This window comes from Oncorhynchus masou, chromosome 2 (assembly GCF_036934945.1).
Source record: "Oncorhynchus masou masou isolate Uvic2021 chromosome 2, UVic_Omas_1.1, whole genome shotgun sequence".
In the NCBI taxonomy this organism is placed as follows: Eukaryota; Metazoa; Chordata; class Actinopteri; order Salmoniformes; family Salmonidae; genus Oncorhynchus; species Oncorhynchus masou.
The window spans coordinates 41213-62794 of NC_088213.1; the positions used below are offsets into that span (position 1 = coordinate 41213).

Genomic DNA, 21582 nt, shown 5'->3' on the forward strand with positions numbered 1-21582 from the left:
ACATGATGACTCCTTGCTGTCCCCAGTCCACCTGGCCGTGCTGCTGCTCCAGTTTCAACTGTTCTGCCTTATTATTATTCGACCATGCTGGTCATTTATGAACATTTGAACATCTTGGCCATGTTCTGTTATAATCTCCACCCGGCACAGCCGGAAGAGGACTGGCCACCCCACATATGCTCTCTCTAATTCTCTTTCTTTCTCTCTCTCGGAGGACCTGAGCCCTAGGACCATGCCCCAGGACTACTTGACATGATGACTCCTTGCTGTCCCCAGTCCACCTGGCCGTGCTGCTGCTCCAGTTTCAACTGTTCTGCCTTATTATTATTCGACCATGCTGGTCATTTATGAACATTTGAACATCTTGGCCATATTCTGTTATAATCTCTACCCGGCACAGCCAGAAGAGGACTGGCCACCCCACATAGCCTGGTTCCTCTCTAGGTTTCTTCCTAGGTTTTGGCCTTTCTAGGGAGTTTTTCCTAACCACCGTGCATCTACACCTGCATTGCTTGCTGTTTGGGGTTTTAGGCTGGGTTTCTGTACAGCACTTTGAGATATCAGCTGATGTACGAAGGGCTATATAAATACATTTTATTTTATTTGATTTTAATAAATAAAGAGGTGGTCAAAAGATTGCGGGGTTTACCTGTTTTATATTCTGAAAGTAATGGGGAGAAACATGATTTAAATCAGGTTTAAAACTTAAAATGGTTTGTTGAAAATTTATTTTAAAAGAGAAGTCACTGGTTCGGGAAAAGTGTGGTCTAGGGTGTTTGCAAACATGTATGTGAAGTCAATATGGAAGAATGTAAATGTAAAATATAAATCTATAGAATATGAAGACAATGATTTTAAATTGAAACATTATAGGCTTTTTACAAATGTGGTTTTACGTCAAATTTATAGGGACATTAAAAGAGAATGTGATATTTGTGTTACGGAGGCGGAAAATTTTATGCACTTTTTTGTTGAATGTAGTAGGTTAAAAGATTTTCACGAGTTTTTAAAGGGGCTTTAAAACATTGGGGAGAAGAGATTTTTACTGGAGTGGAGGAGGTTGTTTCTTTTTGGTTTAAATGGGAAAAGTAAAGTTTTACATTTTAATTTGGTGAATTTTGTACTGAGTCATGCGATAAGATTAAGGAATTTAGGTGATTATGAAGGGAAAATTGTGTGTGGAGTTTTTTTGGGAGTATTTCAGAGAAAGATAGATAATATATAGATATGGTGGAGGAAACTGTGTGGGTGAGTACTTTAATTGAAATTCTATCAAATGGAAAACTTGTAATTCATTATTAATTGGTATTAGTGGATAATTGTGTTAATTGTTTTACTTTTTCGTTAAAGGGTGAATTGTTCATCTTTTATTAGCTGAATGTTGTAAACATTGTTTTTTATATAATAAAATATATTTTTTTAAATGTGCCCGATCTCGGAAGCTAAGCAGGGTCGGGCCTGGTTAGCACTTGGATGGGAGACCGCCTGGGAATACCAGGTGCTGTAAGCGTTTTGCTCCAGCAGAGGGTTCGTGTCATGCGTGGAGCAACTGCCTTTTATTTATCACCCTCATGTGTCTTTTTATTGGACTAAAGGCAGTTTGTTAGTGCTTCCCTGCCATGCCCTGATCAAATCCAATAATGGACAGTGCGTTTCCCTCAAAATCTAGGCAGTGCATTCAGCATGTTTTTAGGCTAGGAGACTGTCAATGTCTGTAGTCCATTAGGGCTCAGTAAAATCCGTTCATTGTTTTGCCTGATCCCCCCCAAAAAACAATTCCCCCTAATCTCCATTCATTTCCCCGTTGACCGTTTGTCCCTGCATCTGTAGGTTTTCGCGCTCAAAAGTACACCTTTTTAATAGAAATATAACATGATTGGATGTTCTATGTCCACGACAACGTTTAAAACCCGAGCAGGATACCACTTTTGAGGTCTGGGAAAAATGGAAGACAAATCGATTTTTCAATAAAGCGTTTCACATTCTCCACTGGTTGAAATACTATCCTGTGTCCTCAGATTAATGGAGTTAGATATGCATAGGTTTTTTCCTGCATATATGAATTACAAATCAATAATGTTTAGTCTATTGTATAGTTGTGTAATCATTGATATCCCTTTAGCAGTAAACACTTTTGAAGTGTACAATTGTAATACATACATGCAGACAATGCATCGTTTGATATGACGGAAAGTGTCATACCTGAACCGCACCTTTATTTGCCAGGGAAGTGTACATGGTCGGTGAATATATTCAATGTACAGGCTACAATATGGGAATCGCATACGTGGTAATAACTAAAATACATGTGTATATAGGTCTTGCATCCTTGGCACAATGAAAGGTATATTCTACTCTAGGCTTCATTAATGGCATTCAGACTTGAGGTTCATTGATTGGTATGAATATTAGTTCAGAACTACGTTGTAGGGTCCATACCCAGAGCGGCAGTTATTTTTAATACGACTCAAGCAAGTAAATAGCTAGCCATGTTACTTCAGCTGCATTGCAAGGCAAGCTTACAATTGTGCAGTCAATGCTTTAGCCAGCTCGATTCTTTACATCCACTGTTTCACAAGACAACTGCCTGGTTTGTTGGTTCTCAGGAGTCCCTGAAAGACGATTTACAAATTCATTCTCCTAACACTAGCTAGTCTGGTAACTTGCTAAATAGAGATTTGTAATTTAACTCTACATTATCACATTCCTCTCAAATTGTACATTTGCTTGACTCATTAAGGCAACTTCCATCTGTTTTGTCAGCAATCTTCGTTGAGCACCACAAAGCAAGGGTGGCTCGTGTCAAAATGAGTCTTTGGTCATTATGCATTTGGGTCCCAAGGCTTTAATGATTGCGCAAACTCCCCCTTGTGGTGGTCTGGAGCAATGAAGCCGTTCCGCGGTGCAAGCTCGCAACTTTTTAAAGGAGTGTGTCTTCAGTCCCCCCCGCACGGTGTGTGTTGAAATCTTATCCTGATGCGGAATAGATTGCAACGTAATCATGGCTTTACCTTCGTAGTTCGGACTTGGAGATTGAAGCGATGCCTTGTGGGGAATGCATGGGTGTCCGAGCTGTGTGCTAGTAGTTTTAAAAAAGAGACAGCTCGGTACATTCAGCTTGTCAACACTTCTTACACAAACAAGTAGCGATGAAGTCAAGCTCTTCCCATTTGAGCCATGAGAGATTGACATGCATATCATTAAAAGAAGAAATGTCCATATTTGGATGGAAACCAAGCTAGTGAGAGGTATCAAGGAAAGTTTTAATTTCAGTTGAAAATTACCAACACTGCACCCAACCACAGCCCTGCTGGTGTCACTTAGGCAAACCACTATAACATTGAGTCAGTTCATCCTACTGGACATTGGAAAGCTTTTGTTTTGACACCCATTGTTTGTCCTAGACGGGAAATTGGTGTGCAACACTTATCTCCCTCCGGTGGATGGTTCAGAGTTCCATGCTTACAAAAGGGTTGATTGATACATGTCAGATGACAAGCCTACTACATGCGCCTTGGTGTTAAATGCAAATCAGATACAATTAAGGTAGCTCCAACGGTTAGGATTGTTTTATATAGAACACTTTATTTGACATGTTAGAACAAGACATTACATCCAAAGAATGTATCCAGAAGAAACATATAAATGACGCTCCTCAGAGAGGTCTTTGACATGTCGTTGACCTGTTGAGAGAGAGAGAAACTATTAGTTCAGTTATGGTCTGCCAGGGTCTGAAAAGCATAAAACAAGACCTACCTCTTTTCGGGTTGTCCTGATTCACACATTTGGCCCCTGTAGTGGACAGAGGGACTACTGGCATCACAGATGACCACATCACAATGGACAAAGACCTTGGAATCAAAGATTTGATGGTGTCAGATTTTTTTTTTTAAAGGTATGATTGCCACACAAAATTAACCAATAAAGATTGTTGGGTCAACTTTGTTACCTGGCCACTCGGCTCAACCGCATCCTCAGCGAAGGAAAACATATAGACCTCAAAGCGTTTGACGTGAGGGGGGAAGTGGACCCTGGCATCAGCTACTACCGGGTGGAAGACCACACTGTATGGATCCTCGGGGTTCTCACAGCTGCCAGTGTAGAGAGAGGGACTAAGTTAGGAACAAGAAAAACGCTGCAAACCCCAACCGCCTTGTGTACAAAGTCTTGTGGTGGTGTCATGACTGTCCTGTGAGGATCAGATAAATTTACAGCAGAAGTGGGTTCTTTTTCCCCTCCAGTATAAACTAAAGAAATGTTTTTGCTAACAGGCTTTTCCCAACCAAAAAATAATAAATCACCTTTGTCTTGAAAAAACATTTCATATACAATATAAAGGCTCGAGACTTCCTACCTGTAGAGTGAGGACGTTTCTAGTAAAAATTAAAATGACTACATTTATTTTCTAAAGCTAATCTCTGACCAGTCTTATGTTAGAAATATTGTTCCAGTATTCACTTTGAACGTGTTAGAGAAACTCCCCTAGAAAATGTGCATAGTAAGTAGCCATGCCACGAGGGACACCAGAGAGCGGGTCAGACTGACAGAACCGTCCCCGGCGGCCAGAGCGCATAAAAGGAATGGTAACAGAAATTAACATTAGACCAGAAAACCGTGAGGCAAGCTACACGTTTGGAACTTTTCCTAAACTCACAAGTACCTAGAAAAATGAACTTAAGTGGGATCATTCTGCCTCTATATCCAAACCATCCTACTCATCACCCACTGAGGAACTGGGTTGATTAGCCTATCTTCCAGAACGAGTGAAAGGAAAACCCATCCTGTAGTTCTGTTCAAGACTAGTCATTGGAGCCACGGACAACCAACGACTGTGATCTCATGTAGCCAATCAGAGAGAAGACACCACCTACCTTTCCATGGCGGCATCCCACATAAATACATTCATGCTTTTACTCCAAGCTGTTGCCGGTTCGTGTTTTAAAAAAAACCTTATCAAATAAGCCGAATCATATTGTGTCAGCTGTGTGTTTAGTCTGTGTTGTTATTTAGTTAGCTAGTAATTCAATTAAACCAACTAGTATAGTACTGAATCATAAGGCTGGGGTTTTTGCAGCTGCAAGGAGGATACGATGTAATGTTAATAAGTTGACTATCAATTTAATAGATTTCTACCGTCTAGAGTTTAAGTCGGGAGATGGTAACTCTTTAAAACCACTTCCTCGGCACCCCAAATCCTAACATGATTCATTTAGTCAGCTAACAATTAAACAGTCCTCAGATAATTCAAGGTCACGACAGTGGTTTGTTGGTTTTAATTTCTGATATTTTGGCCCATCAGACCTGGATGAATCTGATTAAGTAAGATTTTATTTTAAAGAACAGAAATTGGGCTTTCCGTCAACAATATTTATTTTGGTCTACTGCAATGGCTTGTTAAATGACGGCTGTCAAACATGTATATTCAATTCCATTGACATGAGGTGAGATGTCCCTCTAAATGGTTCTTAAAATTCTAAATGATCCAGAATGGTCAGAGTACAGGCGACCTGAATATTGATCAATTGACCGTGGTTTAACCAAAGTTGCCGAATAGACAGTCGGTATCATCAACAAGGCAATCATATTTTTCAAAATAAGACCTTCATTTTAAACAAGAATTTCATGCAATGCGCCAGAGCAATTCTTCCGCTGTTGGAAAAATTGGTCACACAAAATAAATTCTACACCCACGGCATCGGATTCACATGTGGAGGACTTCTGTGAAGGGCGCAGCTCTACTATACAAGTAACCTACGCATTGACAGTTTAGGCCTACTTTTTTTAATTTGCATCTTTGGGAGGTTTATCCTTCACTGTTTAACTGCCAGATATTAGCAAAACGGAATTTGTGAAATCTGAAGACGTTACATGAAGAGACAAACACCCACACCAGTACAAATCCACTTGAGCTGACAGACGATGGTCAGGATTTTGCACAACGATATAGTTGCAGCTGAAGTGACAAATCTGAACTGCCCATTTTGTGCACAGCCATGTGAATGTTGTGTCTTTTCCTATGATATACAAAACATTTCAGCCTGTTTTTTTTAAACTGCTATGACATTGCTAATTTAATAAACAGCTGCAAAGTTACGCCGTGTCCACATGGCCAAATTTAGGTTTTTGATACCATTTCATAAAATGGTAAAAGTGCGTGATTTGATAGCATTTTGCAAACCCCATCCCCCAAATTAATGGTTGACCAATAAAGTTGCTTCACTACACTGCTTGGTGTAACATGCATCCAGATACTGAAAAGGCACCCGCAAAATAAAGTGTCATTTGCAGCGTGCATAATCATGGGCAAAGTCATTGTAGCCCATTACAATGTAGGAAAAAGTCATCTTCCAATAGTTAACCAATTTAAATTCTTGAGATAAAAATTAGGCCAGCGTGTCCATCTGTGGCAAAGTGCTCACCCAAATCAAAAATGTAGTAACATTTTCTCAAATATGAACATTAGGTAGCCTAAATAAGGTTAGCAAGATGCTGCTACACTTGACCGTGGTATTTGTTCATGTTTAGCAACTCCCAATTAGCGCATTCCTCTAGGACAGGAAATTCCATTGAAAGTGGCATCAACTTCTGGGGATCCTGTCAACTGATCCTATTCAGTTTCAAACATCCATGCTGCACAGGCGTGTGAACCATCCTTTATGTTTAGTGCAATAACTGTTTTAAACACAACAGATCACTTGTGCCTGAATTCAACCCAAAACCAACAACTATTCAGTCAGTGTTAAGAGCAGTTGTTTGAAACCAATCGGAAAGGCAAGCCAAGCTTGCCAGCCGCTCTGGATTTCCATTTGACTGACCAGTTTGGCACAACACTGAACTCTAGCCAACCAAAAGGATAACATTGAGTAAAAAGGTGTAGGTAATGCCAACATTAACCTTTTCACACACGAGTTCCAAATATCAACAGTGGCCCCAGTGGGAGTTGATTTTATGCGCGTGATGTCAGAATGCACTCACCGTTCCAACATGTGGACATTTGACCCGCGCTGACCTCAGACCAAGGCACACTACCTGCTAATTTTCTATGGCTGTTTTAACTTCTAATTTTGCCTCATTCACAAAAGTAGCCCATTTACTGTTGCAGACCATTTCTATTTGAGAATTTAATGAGCCGGACAAACTTTCCTTCAAAAGAAAGCCCAAGCACTTCCCCAGATCAAGTATACAGTCCTTGCACATTTATTGCCTTCCTTACAAATAACTGTAGACATGCGTGCATTCCTATCAAAGTGACTTATTTTCTGTGTAACGTGTTGTCGTTTCTACTGTAGCGTACCGTAAGTATAACGTACTTAGCGTTTTATTCATGCTTTCTGATTCTTGCCTAGATTGTCATGGACACGTGTGTAAAACACTAAGGTGGTACTGAATATGAGCTAACATCATACAATGCAGTCAGGTTATCACGTACGCGTCTGTCAGACTAATGGTGATCTCAACTGGAGTACCCCCATTGTCTTGAATGCACTGAAGTCGTTAGTTGATTTGAACACGGCATCAGAGTGTAAACTATGGTACCTCAGGGTTGCCAGATCAGACCCCCCTTTCCAGGGGTATATAGCTTAGAGAAACTGTCTTCCCCACCATTTATTGTTGATAAATTCCCAGATCTTAGTAATATTTCCTGCATCATCCTCTTCACAATACCTTCAAGGACTTAACCCCCAATAATGGATTGTGCTATATCTTGCAACTCTGTTTAGCTTTCGTGCTAAGGTTGTATTTGGGGCGGTGACAACAATTGGCTTTTTGTATAGTTACCTGTAAACTACTAACAAGTACAAAGATTGTCACATGCTGAAGTGGCCAAACTAAGTTAAGACAAAGATGGTCATTCATGCTGACAAACATGGTGCCATACTTTCAAACTAAGTTCATACTGTAAAACAAGTCAACCTGTTATTTAGACTAGATGATACCGTTAACATTTATATATTTTACAAGCAAAGCTGGAATAAAGTTGTGAAGAACTTTATTTCTCATCAGTACTAAACATTGTTTAGATGCTTTTCAGACAACGCGGTTTAGAGTCGTTTGATGCAGCATACGTTCCGTTCCAATGATACGCTGCAGGGACCACTCAGTGATAACAAACATGTGATCATATGCGCCAGAATCTCCCATAAGTGTTAAATTGGGTGGAGATCTGGTGACAGACCCCACATGGCTCACATCGTTTTTAAGCGTTTTGACCACTCAACCTATGGATGGGGGCATAGCCACGGTAGCCAAAGTAAATGGCCTGCCAAGCATGATAGGTTGCTAATTACTCAGGAAACACACCTGTGGAATAACACTTGTTTAGGCCCAAAAACAACATGTTACCCATTAATGATGAGATTCCACCGGGGTCGGGAGTCACGGTCCTCGTTGAGGGTGGCCCAGCAGTGGTCAAGCACCAGCGCTACCTTGGGATCAGAGGTCGTGGTCAGCTCCACCTCAAATTGCAGAGGCTGTCTCAGGTACCTCACCACTGGATAGTCCTCCTCCTGGTGGAACGTGTTATACGAGGCGTCTGGAACACAGAACAAGACAACCGGGGGTCGTGTTCAGTGTCACCATCTGAACTTGTCCATTAAGAAATGCTCTTTTATCATATCCTATTGTGCCCAAATGAACACAAGCCATTTATAGCCAACACTACCCACCCCCCACCAGAGGCTTCTGACAAATTCCCAAATCAGCTCCTCACCGTTACTCCATAGTCACACCTGTAGATCTCAGAAAGCAAGAGTAATATATCATAAGGCTTAGATGTTTGGGAATGGTTTTGTAAAGGAGACCTTCCAAGATACTTTTAGAGGCTAGGGGTCAAGTTAAAATTCGGAATTTGTGCACGCTTACCCTGAGCGAGTCTCATTCTGACCATTAGTCGACCCTTCCCAGTCTCGGCAAAAGGCTCGTTGTCACGCGGCCGGGTCAGGAAGGCCAATGTGCGAGTGATGTTGGCCACATAGTAGCAGGAAACCTTTAACCTAAAAAGAGGGATGTAAGCAACTTCAAAAGGGGAAACTTCAAGCAGTGGAGTGGACACTGGTAGTAGAGGCACATTTTCCCTGTATACAAAGTATTGAGCAATTGGTGAAGAAAAAAAAAATACCTATGAAAGCTAATCGCTACAATTGTGATGCGTAATGCACTTACTGATATTCCTCCTCTGAAGACGTTGTGGCATTCAGCTTCACCTCAAGTTCATCTGGCAAGGAGATTTCGTTCTCATACAGCATGACATTGTTGATAAACTATGTAGTAGAGGGGAATTGCTTATTACAACCTGCAGAAGCAAACAGTCCGTAAATACACAGTACCCATCACCTCAGGGTAATAGTCATTTTACCTTCCTGGTGGTGCCACAGGAGTTCACAGTGAAGTGGAAGTAGGCGAAGCGATCGTCACTGTAGGTGGGACCACAGGCGGGGTCGCTCAGGGTCAGCTGACCGGGGTTCAGACCGGGAACAGAATCCACCTTCACCGCCAGCGCAGTCATCGTTCCGTTAGAGAAACACTCTTGGAGGTGGGGGAGCAAAAGACAGGTAGCCATCAGACCTGGGTTCTGTATTTGTTCCACTTATTGAGCTTGAACCAATGGAATATCACCAAAAGTGCAAACCATACATCTGGCACAACTATAAGACTCACAGTATTTGCAAGGAACCCAGGTTTGGTAACCATGTTAAATGACTATTTATCAAAAGTAATTGTTTGAGAACCAACCAGTCAGCGTTTTGAGGAAGCTGCAAGCCAGGGAAAAGTATTTGATGGTCATGTTGTTGTAAGGATTCAACAGAGCCACATCCAGTCTGCTCCTGACAGAGGACGAGTGAACCGACTGGGAACCAATGGGAGAGTTCATTAGTCCAATATTGTATGCATGTATACAGGGTAAGGAAAGCGAGGCTAGCTGCAGCAATTTAGGTTAACATGTTTTGGGAGAGCGTCGTACCTCAAACACTGTGTCCGGCGAAGAGAAGGGCAACGTGATGGTGAAGTCTGTGTCACCCTCTGTTAAATACTGTTGAGCAAACTCATGGTTAAGCAGCCGCTTGCCAACCAAGACTACAAAAAAGGGCTCTTGGTTCCTGTAATCCACAGTGATGTGGAAGTTCTCCTGATCACAGTTGCCAGTGACTGAGGGTGGCACTACAAGGACAAACAGGGTTGTGTTCATTAATTAAGCACAAAAAACAGGAAGGTACTACTTGAACTTGTCCAAGAAGAAACCTTGTTTTGATTGCAAAATGTTTTGCTTCAGTGGGACTGAATAAACATGAACCTGGCAAATCAGGAACAGGACAACTGGGTCCAAATACTCTAAAGCTTAACATTCTTTGAGGAGAGACCGCATAGGAAAACCCAACAGTATGTCTAGTTGGGCTTTCACTGCCAATTTCCTTTCAGGGCAATTATCAACGAGAGGAAACCATTCAACAGTAGTTTGGCGTAGTCCAGAGACATACCAATGTCCAGCAGTACAGCGTCCACAACGGCAGAGTGAGAGAAAGGAGCGTACTCTGGAAAGATGACCAGGCTGTAGATCATCTGAAGAGTGAAGGTTGTGACCCCTTGTTCCGCCCTTCTCTGTAGTGAAGTTAAAAGCATTGGTCAATTGGTCAGCATTATTGTTGTAACAGAACTCTATTCAACATCAAGTGACAACTAAGTACATATGGGGACTATTAAAACAAACTATATACTTAAAGTAATGCTGCCCTTATTCCTCTAAATCAAATGCATACAACAGCCAAAATAATGGAAACACTTGAGTAAATGAGGGATAAAGTACATTTGTGCCATTATTTATATTTTGTTGGTGGCCCACTTAGTAGGGCATGTACAAATCAATGCGTGTGGCTTTGCATTTAACAGAAACACACCTCCTTAAAGACCACCGGGTCTGAGAAGGGCACCTCCATCCTGAAGGTCTTCAAGGTGTTGTCCGGGGATCTCTGCTCCTGAACATTGAAGCCCCTGGCGTTGCACTCTGCAACAGTTAGCACCATGGTGGGAAAGGTGATGTTCAGCAGCTCCACATCAAGGTTGAAGGTCCCCAACTCAAGCACAAACACTGCCTGCTCAGGAACTGTGTCTAAGGGCGTGTCTGTTCATTGGCAAACAAAGGAAAACATTTTGAAATGCGGTACAATGGAAGTTGAAAATTGACATTTGTTATTGGGTAAGTCCAGGTATTGCCTCCCCGTTTCAGTACATTTTCTTCTGTTTTGTGCCTAATGAACAACCCAGGCATCCCAAATTACCATAGGCACTATTTAACTAAACCAGACTCAGTTGCGAACTTGTGGAGGCCTGGCCATTGGAGGTGTTGTGATAGGGAAGAGGACTTTATAGCTGGTGTCCTCGTGTGCGATCTCCTCGATCCACAGCAACTCAAGCATGGGCTCAATGGTGTAAGTGACAAAGTACTGGTCATTCTGAATATGGCTCAGTAAGGGAGACGAGTGATGTAATACACAATTGGAGTGCAAAAACAGATAAATTTTCCTTATAAGCCAGAAGGTTAAATACAATTATTCTACCGCTTGTCTTTTTGCCACTCGTAATTTAAGACAAAATATCCAAAGGAAAGTATTGGTTACCAGACTTTAGAGAGGTGGTAGGTGTATGGTTGTCAACATGCATTTCCCGTAGTGTGCATTTTCAAAGCAACTGACAAGCAAAGTAAACACTTGCACAATATGTAAACAGCAGCCGAGTGTTGCTTGCATTCAGTTGACAGTGGCAAAGCTACCGGCTACCTAAAAAGTCAGGTAAACAATCCTTTAGTGTGGATATTTGGTCTCAAATTTCAAGCGGCTAAAGGACAAACTGCAAAGACAAGCGGTAGAGTATGTTTAAATGTAATTTTATGCAAAATTCACACAATTTTGTATATTAACCTGATTAAGCAGACAATTGCTCAATAAAAAACAATTTACACAAGACAACGTTTTTAGGAGTTTACCCATGAGAGAAAGCAAAGGGTTACTGCAAAGCACTGACAACTGCTGTAGTAAAAAGGGCTCTACAAATTAGATTTAGAAATTAAACAGGAACATTTTACTCATCCAATGCTGACCTTGAAATAGCCGCCAAGCCCCCACCGGAATTTCAACAATAATATGAGCCTCTGACTAAAACAGAGTAGTTTCTGGCAGCCATTTCCTCAGTGTTCAGCCTCAATTCCCATGTACACCTCCAACATGGTGAAGGCATCAGAGGATAAAAGTGGGTCTATGTGCTTGGGCATGTACCAGGTGATCACTTCTGGAGTAAAGGCAACTGCCCCTGCAGTGAAACAAGAAGCCAAGTGCACATCAAAACAGAACATTTTGCAACTGAAAACTGCCATTATTTGGAAAAAGTTCACCCCAAAACATTTTCCCAACTGAACACAACATGAAAGTCTTGTCTGGAGCCAATTAAGAACTGGGCTTATAGGATCTTAAATTATTTCACACTCAACCTGGTGTTGGACAAACAGCCGTGGCATCTACTCGAGTAACCAGCCACTTCTGCTCAAAGAAGGTTGAGGTTGAGAGCACCCGCATCGGAACCCCAGCTACCTGTTCAGGGGGCAACCACACCAGGGCCGTGTTCAGTAGGGCACACCGTATTAACAATATGTTGCAGAGTTCAGGTAGGGCCACCGTTTCCAAATGTTTGCTCTACTGAACATGACCCAGTTCATGGAGGTCAGCTTACATTCTGAAGGTATGTCTCCTCTGCATTATGAGGGCTTCTTAACACCAGCCGTGTGGGAGTGTTGGCTATTGCATAGCCCTTTCTTTGGACCTCATCCACATTCATGACATTCTTGCTAGAACTAAAGACGACTGCTGTCATTTTGTATCCTGAAGCAACAGCCGGTCTCAGGAAATGGAAACATGAATTAAACAAAATTGTCAAACGCACATTGTTTAGCGCCATCCTGTCATTTTGTAGTGAAATTACAGAAACATGGCTACCTCAGCTCCTCTCCGGAAGTTGCCGCTCCTTGCTGTCGGGCCCCCAGTAGGCTGTTCGGGGATGGTTTGGATGTCTGGAAGAGTCCTTCTGACAGACACCTAGAGAAGAAAGGCCATTATTCCCTATGCATTTTCTCCCTCCCATACAATAGGAAATCAAGGGCCAGTTCTCAATCTGTCCACTCACCTCCTTAAATGCATTGAGAATAGGCCAAAATTCCTCACCTCTAAAGTTCTCCTATGTGCATTTTGAAGAGGCGAGTGGAATTGAGAGAGTCAAGACCTCTACGTTGTGTCACAGAAGAAATGAAACACTGGACAGTTGTAGCTCTAGACAGATCTATACAGGCAGTACGACAAGCGCGGCTGTAAACATGTCCATTGGGGCATGCTCTGCTCACTTGCCTCCATGTGGTTGCGGTCGCACAGAATCTCTCGGGAGGTCCAGGGGGTGTAGCTACAGGTTTTGCCCACTCTATACACAGGGTCTTCAGTCATGTGGTTTCCTGGCAGCCTGAACTGCATGACCAAGCTGAACATCTTATCATCCTAAAATGAAGAGGGAAGGGAAAAAAGCCTTCATTATATAGCAAAAACAAAATTCAGGTGACATTCATGCAAGTTATAGACTGTGGCAAAATTGCCTATATGAATGCAGCTGCCACTGTATTGAAGCCACACTACAGGAGTAGAGCTCAATAGTTCACATCACTGCAGTCTGTATCAGAAAGTTGGCTGGCCCTCTGAAAGCCCTCCATAAACTTCTGCTGTACCTTACGTCATCGTTAACTTAGAGGTAAGAGATACCAGACCCAGGGGTGGCTAACAATGGAGATCCTTTTGATATCCACAGAGTTAAGTAAAACTGCTTCAATGTTTCTGGAACCGGACTTCTAATAACCTCCATGCGCTAAATTGTATGTATTAGCACCTCTACGGCAACTCAGGCTTATTGAGGACCTTTTTACTGAAGAATGGGTTCTCAATTATTTCATTTCTCCATCTAGTGATGCAAATATTGACTTGTATCTTTGTGTATACAGGGCTCATCTGTAAAAGAGCCTGGTCTCAGCATGACTCCATGTCAAAGGTAAATAAAATGACATTGCTACAGTATGAGTTACAAATGCTGTGACACTGAAAGGCAAACTGTCCATTTGAAGTACAAGCAAACACTACAGTTCTTAGGGTTACCATGTTTTGGGAAAAGCAGTTTTGAAGAGAAGCAAAAAACATGGCATTCCCCATGGGGTCAAATTTAAAGCTGAATCCACACTGAGTTGCAAGGCCAGGCGTCAGGTTTATGATTTGTGTGTCATCTGGAAGGGATGGAGATGGTGTGAACACAATAGTTGACAAGCAATATCAAGCCATGAATTATGAAAGGGGAGAAAGAGAATAAAGAGGCAAACTCACTGAAGACAGCATCAACCTCTTCAAAAAGAGCGACACTCAAACGAATAACATTACCAAGGCATTCAGCGTTGAGGTCATCTGGAATAGGAAAGGTTAGTTAAAAAAAAAACTTTCAAAAAAAATTTGATAAACGCTTAGTGCTTAAATTTGCAAGGTGCAAAATGTATACTTATAGAAGGTGTCTTGTGCTTGTATGTCCACAGCTGCCATCAATAGGCAAAACAACCTGTAAGGCATTTGACAAATTATTATGATTGATTAAAAGCCAACTCAAATGTTTGCATCGCATAAGACTCTCCTAGGCCTGCTACTACTTACCCTGAGCTAAGGAAAATAATCATTGTAGAACAGATTTGTTCTGATAAAATACACAGCTACAGAACCTGATATTTGACCCAAAGTGTGCAGCCTACAGCCCAGGGGTATGCAACTTTTACCCTATGACAAAGGCTTCCCACACTCAGTCACCTGAACCCCAAAAGGCTGCACATTTTCTTTTTATTCCCCTAGCCCTACAAAGCTGATTCAAATAATCATCCAGCTTTGTTAATCTGAATCAGCTGTGTAGTGTTAGGACAAAAACCTAAATGTAAGGCTACTGTTCAATTTTAGAAGGGTGCTCCGCCCTCAAAGCTTTTATCCATTCGTGTCAGGGGCCATGGACCGGTGCACCTCGGCTCAGGTTAATAGAACTCCCTCATTACCAGCACAACAGCCTTTCACAGATGAAAAGCATAATTACCCAACCGTCTACAATTGTAGCCCAGACAGAGAGAAAAATATTGGCCTCTAATGGCCAAAATGCTGCATTTGCAAGCACTCAACTGGGTGGGACTACCAACTTCATTGGCTGAGCCCTACTGGTGACCCTGTTGAAGTCATGTCTAAATCGGGTCATCAGAAGGGCTCAGACAATTGTGAAGAAGAAATGTTACTACTTTAATATGAAGATAGCCTCAATGGCGCTGCCCATGCTGTCACAGACACTATATTGGCACAGATACATAGATGAGTCTTTTATCTTCTTATGGCTTCTTATTATCTTCTTGTCCAGAGGTGCCCAGAGTAAACTGCCTGCTACTCAGTCCCAGAAGCTGAGATATGCATATATTTAGTATATGTGGATAGAACACACTCCGAAGTTTCTAAAACCGTTTGAATGATGTCTGTGAGTATAACAGAACACATATGGCAGGCAAAAACCTGAGAAAAAATCCTACCAGGAAGTGGGAAATCTGAGGTTGGTCGTTTTTCAACTCATTCCCTATTGAAGACACAGTGGGATATTGGTCATGTTGCACTTTCTAGATGTCAACAGGCTTCCACTGGATGCCAACAGTCTTTAGAACCTGTTTGATGCTTCTACTGTGAGGTGAGGGCGAATGAGAGGGGAATGAGTCAGAGGTCTGGCAGAATGCCTTGAGCTCGTGACGCTCGTTCACATGAGGGCGAGCTCTGTTCCATCGCAATTCTACAGACAAAGGAATTCTCCAGTTGGAATTTATTTAAGATTTATTTTAACAACATCCTAAAGATTGATTCTATACATCGTTTGACATGTTGCTACGGACTGTAATGGAACTTTTTGACATTTCGTCTGCTCCTAGTGAACACGCTTCATGAGATTGGATTTGTTTACAAAACTCGCTAACAAAAGTAGCTATTTGGACATAAATGATGGACATTATCGAACAAAACAAACATTTATTGTGGAACTGGGATTCCTGGGAGTGCATCCTGATGAAGATCATCAAAGGTAAGTGAATATTTATAATGTCTTTTCTGACTTCTGTTGACTGCACAATATGGCGGATATCTTTTTGGCTTGTTTGGGCTCTGAGCGCCGTACGTATTATTGCATGGTTTGCTTTTTCCGTAAAGGTTTTTTGAAATCTGGCACAGCGGTTGCATTAAGCAGAAATATATCTTTAATTCTGTGCTTAACAATTTTATTTTCATCAACATTTATTATGAGTATTTCTGTAAATTGATGTGGCTCTCTGCAAAATCACCGGATGTTTTTGGAACTACTGAACATAACGCTCCAACGTGTACTGAGATTCTTTATAAATATGAACTTTACCGAACAAAACATACATGTATTGTGTAACATGAAGTCCTATGACTGTCATCTGATGAAGATCATCAAAGGTTAGTGATTCATTTGATCTCTATTTCAGATTTTTGTGACTCCTCTTTGGCTGGAAAAATGACTGTGTTTTTCTGTGACTTGGCTCTGACCTAACAATTGTTTGTGTTGCTTTCGCCTTAAAGCCTATTTGAAATCGGGCACTGTGGTGGGATTAACAATAAGTGTATCTTTAAAATGGCGTGAAATACTTGTATGTCTGAGGAATTTTAATTATGAGATTTCTGTTCTTTTGAATTTGGCGCCCTGCACTTTCACTGGCTGTTATATTAATCAGCCCAGAGAAGATGTATCTATCTCTATGAGGCAAGACAATTGTCATTCAGGATTAAAAGGTGACTGCACTTCCTGATTTGGCCTTAGCTGTGTTTGAATACTCGCACTAACTGTACTGTTTGTGACATGAATTGAGTATTTAGTATGCTTATTGGTCATAGTATACCTGTATAAATATATCATAGTATACCAGTATACCTCTGGCCCTTCTTTGGACACTGTGTTAACTAATCTCCAGATGAGCTTCAATGCCATACAACTCTACTTCCATGGCCTCCAACTGCTCTTAAATGCAAGTAAAACTAAATGCATGCTCTTCAACCGATAGCTGCCAGCACCTGTCCACCCGATCAGCATCACTACTCTGGACGGTTCTGACTTAGAATATGTGGACTACAAATACTTAGGTGTCAGGATAGACTGTAAACTCTCCTTCCAGACTCACATTAAGCATCTCCAATCCAAAAGCCCCATTTACTACCCACCACTGCAACCTATATGCTCTCGTTGGCTGGCCCTCGCTTCATACTCGTCGCCAAACCCACTGGCTCCAGGTCATCTACAAGTCTCTGCTAGGTAAAGCCCCGCCTTATCTCAGCTCACTCACTGGTCACCATATCAGCACCCACCCATAGCACATGCTCCAACAGGAGAATCTCACTGGTCACCCCCAAAGCCAATTTTTCCTTTGGCCGCCTTTACCTTCCAGTTCTCTGCTGCCAATGACTGGAACAAACTGCAAAAATCACTGAAGCTGGAGACTCAGATCTCCCTCACTAAGCTTTAAGCACCAGCTGTCAGAGCAGCTCACAGATCACTGCACCTGTACATAGCCCATCCAACTACCTCATCCCCTTGCTGTATTTATTTATTTATCTTGCTCCTTTGCACCCCAGTATCTCTACTTGCACATTCATCTTCTGCGCATCTACAATATAGCAATTAAACACTGGAATGGTAATTACTTCGCCACCATGGCCTATTTATTGCCTTACCTCCCTTATCCTTTCCTTATTTGCACACACTGTATATAGACTTTTTCTACTGTATTATTGACTGTATGTTTGTTTATTCCATCTGTAACTCTGTGTTGTTGTATGTGTCGAACTGCTTTGCTTTATCTTGGCCAGGTTGCAGTTGTAAATGATAGCTTGTTCTCAACTAGCCTAACTGGTTAAATGAAGGTGAAATAAAATAGAAATAAAAAAATACTATGGATACATTTAGTATGCCAAATGTTCCAGGATGTCGTACTAAATTCGGCAAATATGAGGAATACACGAAGAGGACACTATTTCCGTACTTTAGGGCCAATAATGCAAATCTTCAGGAAATCTACCCAATGTTTGACGTGATTATTCCGGTCATTCAGAGCTTAGCATTGTGCGTTCTCAATGGACATTCGGGTGCTTTCGTAAATTCGCTCTGGCTGTCTACTCTGCTCTGAATTCACAAACAGACAATGTGACAACGCTCTGAATTCATGAGCGCATTCTGGAACTCCTGATTGAATTTAAGAACACACCCAAAGTCGTATAATGTCTAACCAGTAATTTGTTATGCTAGATAGCTAGCAAGAGGTTGCATAGCAACAGCATCAACTTCCAGTAGACAGGTGAAAAACAAGTGCTCGCAATTGAAAGCCTACTGTTCGTTTACAGGTTGGAACAACCTATTTCTTATGTTTTTGCGGTCCTTTTTTGGAAAATATGGCAGCCATGTTTGTCAAGCAAGAGCTCCCTAATCCCAGAATGCCGTTCACTGTGCCCATTTCCTGAGGTCTTAACTTAGTTTGGCCACTTCAGCATGTGACAAATCTTTGTACTTGTTACGGCATACACATGACAAGTAGTTTACAGTTAACTAATCAAAAAGCCAATACAACCTTAGCACGAAAGCTAAACAGAGTTGCAAGATATAGCTCAATCCATTTTGGGAGGTGAAGTCCTTGGGGGAAGGTATTATGGAGAGGATGATGCAGGAAATATTAATAAGATGGGGGATTTATCAACAATAAATGGCGGGGCAGACAGTTTTTCTAAGCTAAATATCCCTGGAAAGGGGGTCTGATCTGGCAACCCTGAGGTACCATAGTTTACACTCTGATGCCGTGTTCAAATCAACTAACGACTTCAGTGCATTCAAGACAATGGGGGTACTCCAGTTGAGATCACCATTAGTCTGACAGACGCGTACGTGATAACCTGACTGCATTGTATGGCGTTAGCGTTTTATTCATGCTTTCTGATTCTTGCCTAGATTGTAATGGACACGTGTGTAAAACACTTTTGAAGGTGGTACTGAATATGAGCTAATGCTAAGTACATTATACTTATGGTACGCTACAGTAGAAACGACAACACGTTACACAGAAAATAAGTCACTTTGATCGGAATGCACGCATGTCCACAGTTATTTGTAAGGAAGGCAATAAATATGCAAAGGACTGTATACTTGATCTGGGAAGTGCTTGGGCTTTCTTTTGAAGGAAAGTTTACCTGGCTCATTAAATTCTCAAATAGAAATGGTCTGCAACAGTTAAATGGGCTACTTTTGTGAATGAATGAGGCAAAATTAGAAGTTGAAACAGCCTATAGAAAATTAGCAGGTAGTGTGCCTTGGTCTGAGGTCAGCACGGGTTAAATGTCCACATGTTGGAACGGTGAGTGCATTCTGACAACACGCGCGTAAAATCAACTCCCACTGGGGCGACTGTTGAAGATATTTGGAACTCGCGTGTGAAAAGGTTAACCTGTTAACTCTGGGGGCGCTATTTAATTTTTGGATAAAAAGACGTGCCCGTTTTAAGCGCAATATTTTGTCACAAAAAGATGCTCGACTATGCATATAATTGATAGCTTTGGAAAGAAAACACTCTGACGTTTCCAGAACTGCAAAGATATTCTCTGTGCGTGCCGTAGAACGTGAGCTACAGGCAAAACCAAGATGAAACGGCATCCAGGAAATGAGCAGGATTTTTGAGGCTCCGTTTTCCATTGTCTCCTTATATGGCTGTGAATGCGAGAGGAATGAGCCTGCCCTTTCTGTCGTTTCCCCAAGGTGTCTGCAGCATTGTGACGTATTTGTAGGCATTTCATTGGAAGATTGACCATAAGAGACCACATTTACCAGGTGTCCGCCCGGTGTCCTGTGCCGAAATTGGTGCGCAAACCTCAGCTGCAAGTATTTTTCCATGGAATTCAGAGAAGAAAGCAGGCTTCCACGAACGATATATCAAAGAAGAGATATGTGAAAAAACACCTTGAGGATTGATTCCAAACGTTTGCCATGTTTCGGTCGATATTATGGAGTTAATTCGGAAAAAGTTTAACTTTGTTGGTGACTGAATTTTCGGTTCGTTTCGGTAGCCAAATGTGATGTACAAAACGGAGCGATTTCTCCTACACAAAGATTCTTTCAGGAAAAACTGAACATTTGCTATGTAACTGAGAGTCTCTTCATTGAAAACATCCGAAGCTCTTCAAAGGTAAATGATTTTATTTATTTGGTTATCTGGTTTTTGTGTAAATGTTGCGTGCTAAATGCTACTCAAAATGCTAAGCTAGCTTAGCATACTCTTACACAAATTAGTGAATTGCTATGGTTCAAAAGCATATTTTGAAAATCTGAGATGACAGTGTTGTTAAGAAAAGGCTAAGCTTGAGAGCAGGCGCATTATTTTCATTTTATTTGCGATTTTCAGAAATCGTTAACGTTGCGTTATGCTAATGAGCCTGAGGCTTTATTCACGATCCCGGATACGGGATGGGGAGTATCAACAATGTTGGCGTCACCTACACCTTTTTACTCAATGTTATCCTTTTGGTTGGCTAGAGTTCAGTGTTGTGTCAAACTGATGGTCAGTCAAATGGAAATCAAGAGCGGCTGGCAAGCTTGGCTTGCCTTTCCGATTGGTTTCAAACAACTGCTCTTAACACTGACTGAATAGTTGTTGGTTTTGGGTTGAATTTAGGCACAAGTGATCTGTTGTGTTTAAAACAGTTATTGCACTAAACATAAAGGATGGTTCACACGCCTGTGCAGCATGGATGTTTGAAACTGAATAGGATCAGTTGACAGGATCCCCAGAAGTTGATGCCACTTTCAATGGAATTTCCTGTCCTAGAGGAATGCGCTAATTGGGAGTTGCTAAACATGAACAAATACCACGGTCAAGTGTAGCAGCATCTTGCTAACCTTATTTAGCTACCTAATGTTCATGTAAAATCCCTTTTGCCAAACCCCCCCCAGAAAAAATCCCCCTATTCTACGTTAACATTTCCCCGTTGACCGTTTGTCTCTGCTTCTACAGGTTTTCGCTCTCAAAAGTACACATTTTTAATAGAAATATAACACGATTGGATGTTCTATAACCAAGACAATGTTTAAAACCCGAGCAGGGAACCACTTTTGAGGTCTGGGAAAAACGGAAGACATGTCGATTTTGGGGTGTTGTTACCCTTTATAAAGGCAAGTGTGCGCCAGGAAGAGACCTTTGTTTGGTTAAGCGGCGTTGCTGTAGCGCTCATGTGATTGCGGAGTTTGCAAAAAAAATGGCCACTGAATTGATGCAAATAATCATGATATAATTCTGCCAGGCTGGCATAGGCTACTTTGCGCTCCGCACGCATGCGCACAGATACTGGGCAGTCCTGTGCAGTTTCGGAAAGTTGCGTGGAAATACGAATCACTGATGCATTTTGTTCGTGTCTTATGATTCACTTGGGCAAATGAATGGATTTTCTAACAAGTTGAAGGGAT

General features: G+C 41.6%; 1 protein-coding gene and 1 long non-coding RNA gene across 2 annotated transcripts; both read right to left on the reverse strand.

The window, feature by feature from the left end:
- Nucleotides 1-3788: 3788 nt before the first annotated feature.
- On the reverse strand, nt 3789-13075 carry LOC135552056 (zona pellucida sperm-binding protein 4-like; the record flags this gene model as incomplete). The annotated part of the gene is made up of 14 exons (XM_064983435.1): nt 12718-13075; nt 12479-12578; nt 12182-12300; nt 11309-11447; nt 10893-11116; nt 10476-10596; nt 9962-10158; nt 9733-9847; nt 9356-9525; nt 9163-9260; nt 8863-8993; nt 8344-8533; nt 3950-4091; nt 3789-3851 (listed from the first exon to the last, which is right to left on the reverse strand). Coding segments are annotated over exons 1-14 (2034 nt in total), but the record flags the coding sequence as incomplete, so codon positions are not given.
- A 315-nt stretch (nt 13076-13390) lies between these two features.
- Nucleotides 13391-14474, reverse strand: LOC135554270 (uncharacterized). Its single transcript, XR_010457669.1, has 3 exons — nt 14397-14474; nt 14175-14299; nt 13391-13529 (listed from the first exon to the last, which is right to left on the reverse strand). It is a non-coding gene; the product is annotated as an uncharacterized LOC135554270 (long non-coding RNA).
- Between the last annotated feature and the right edge of the window lie 7108 nt (nt 14475-21582).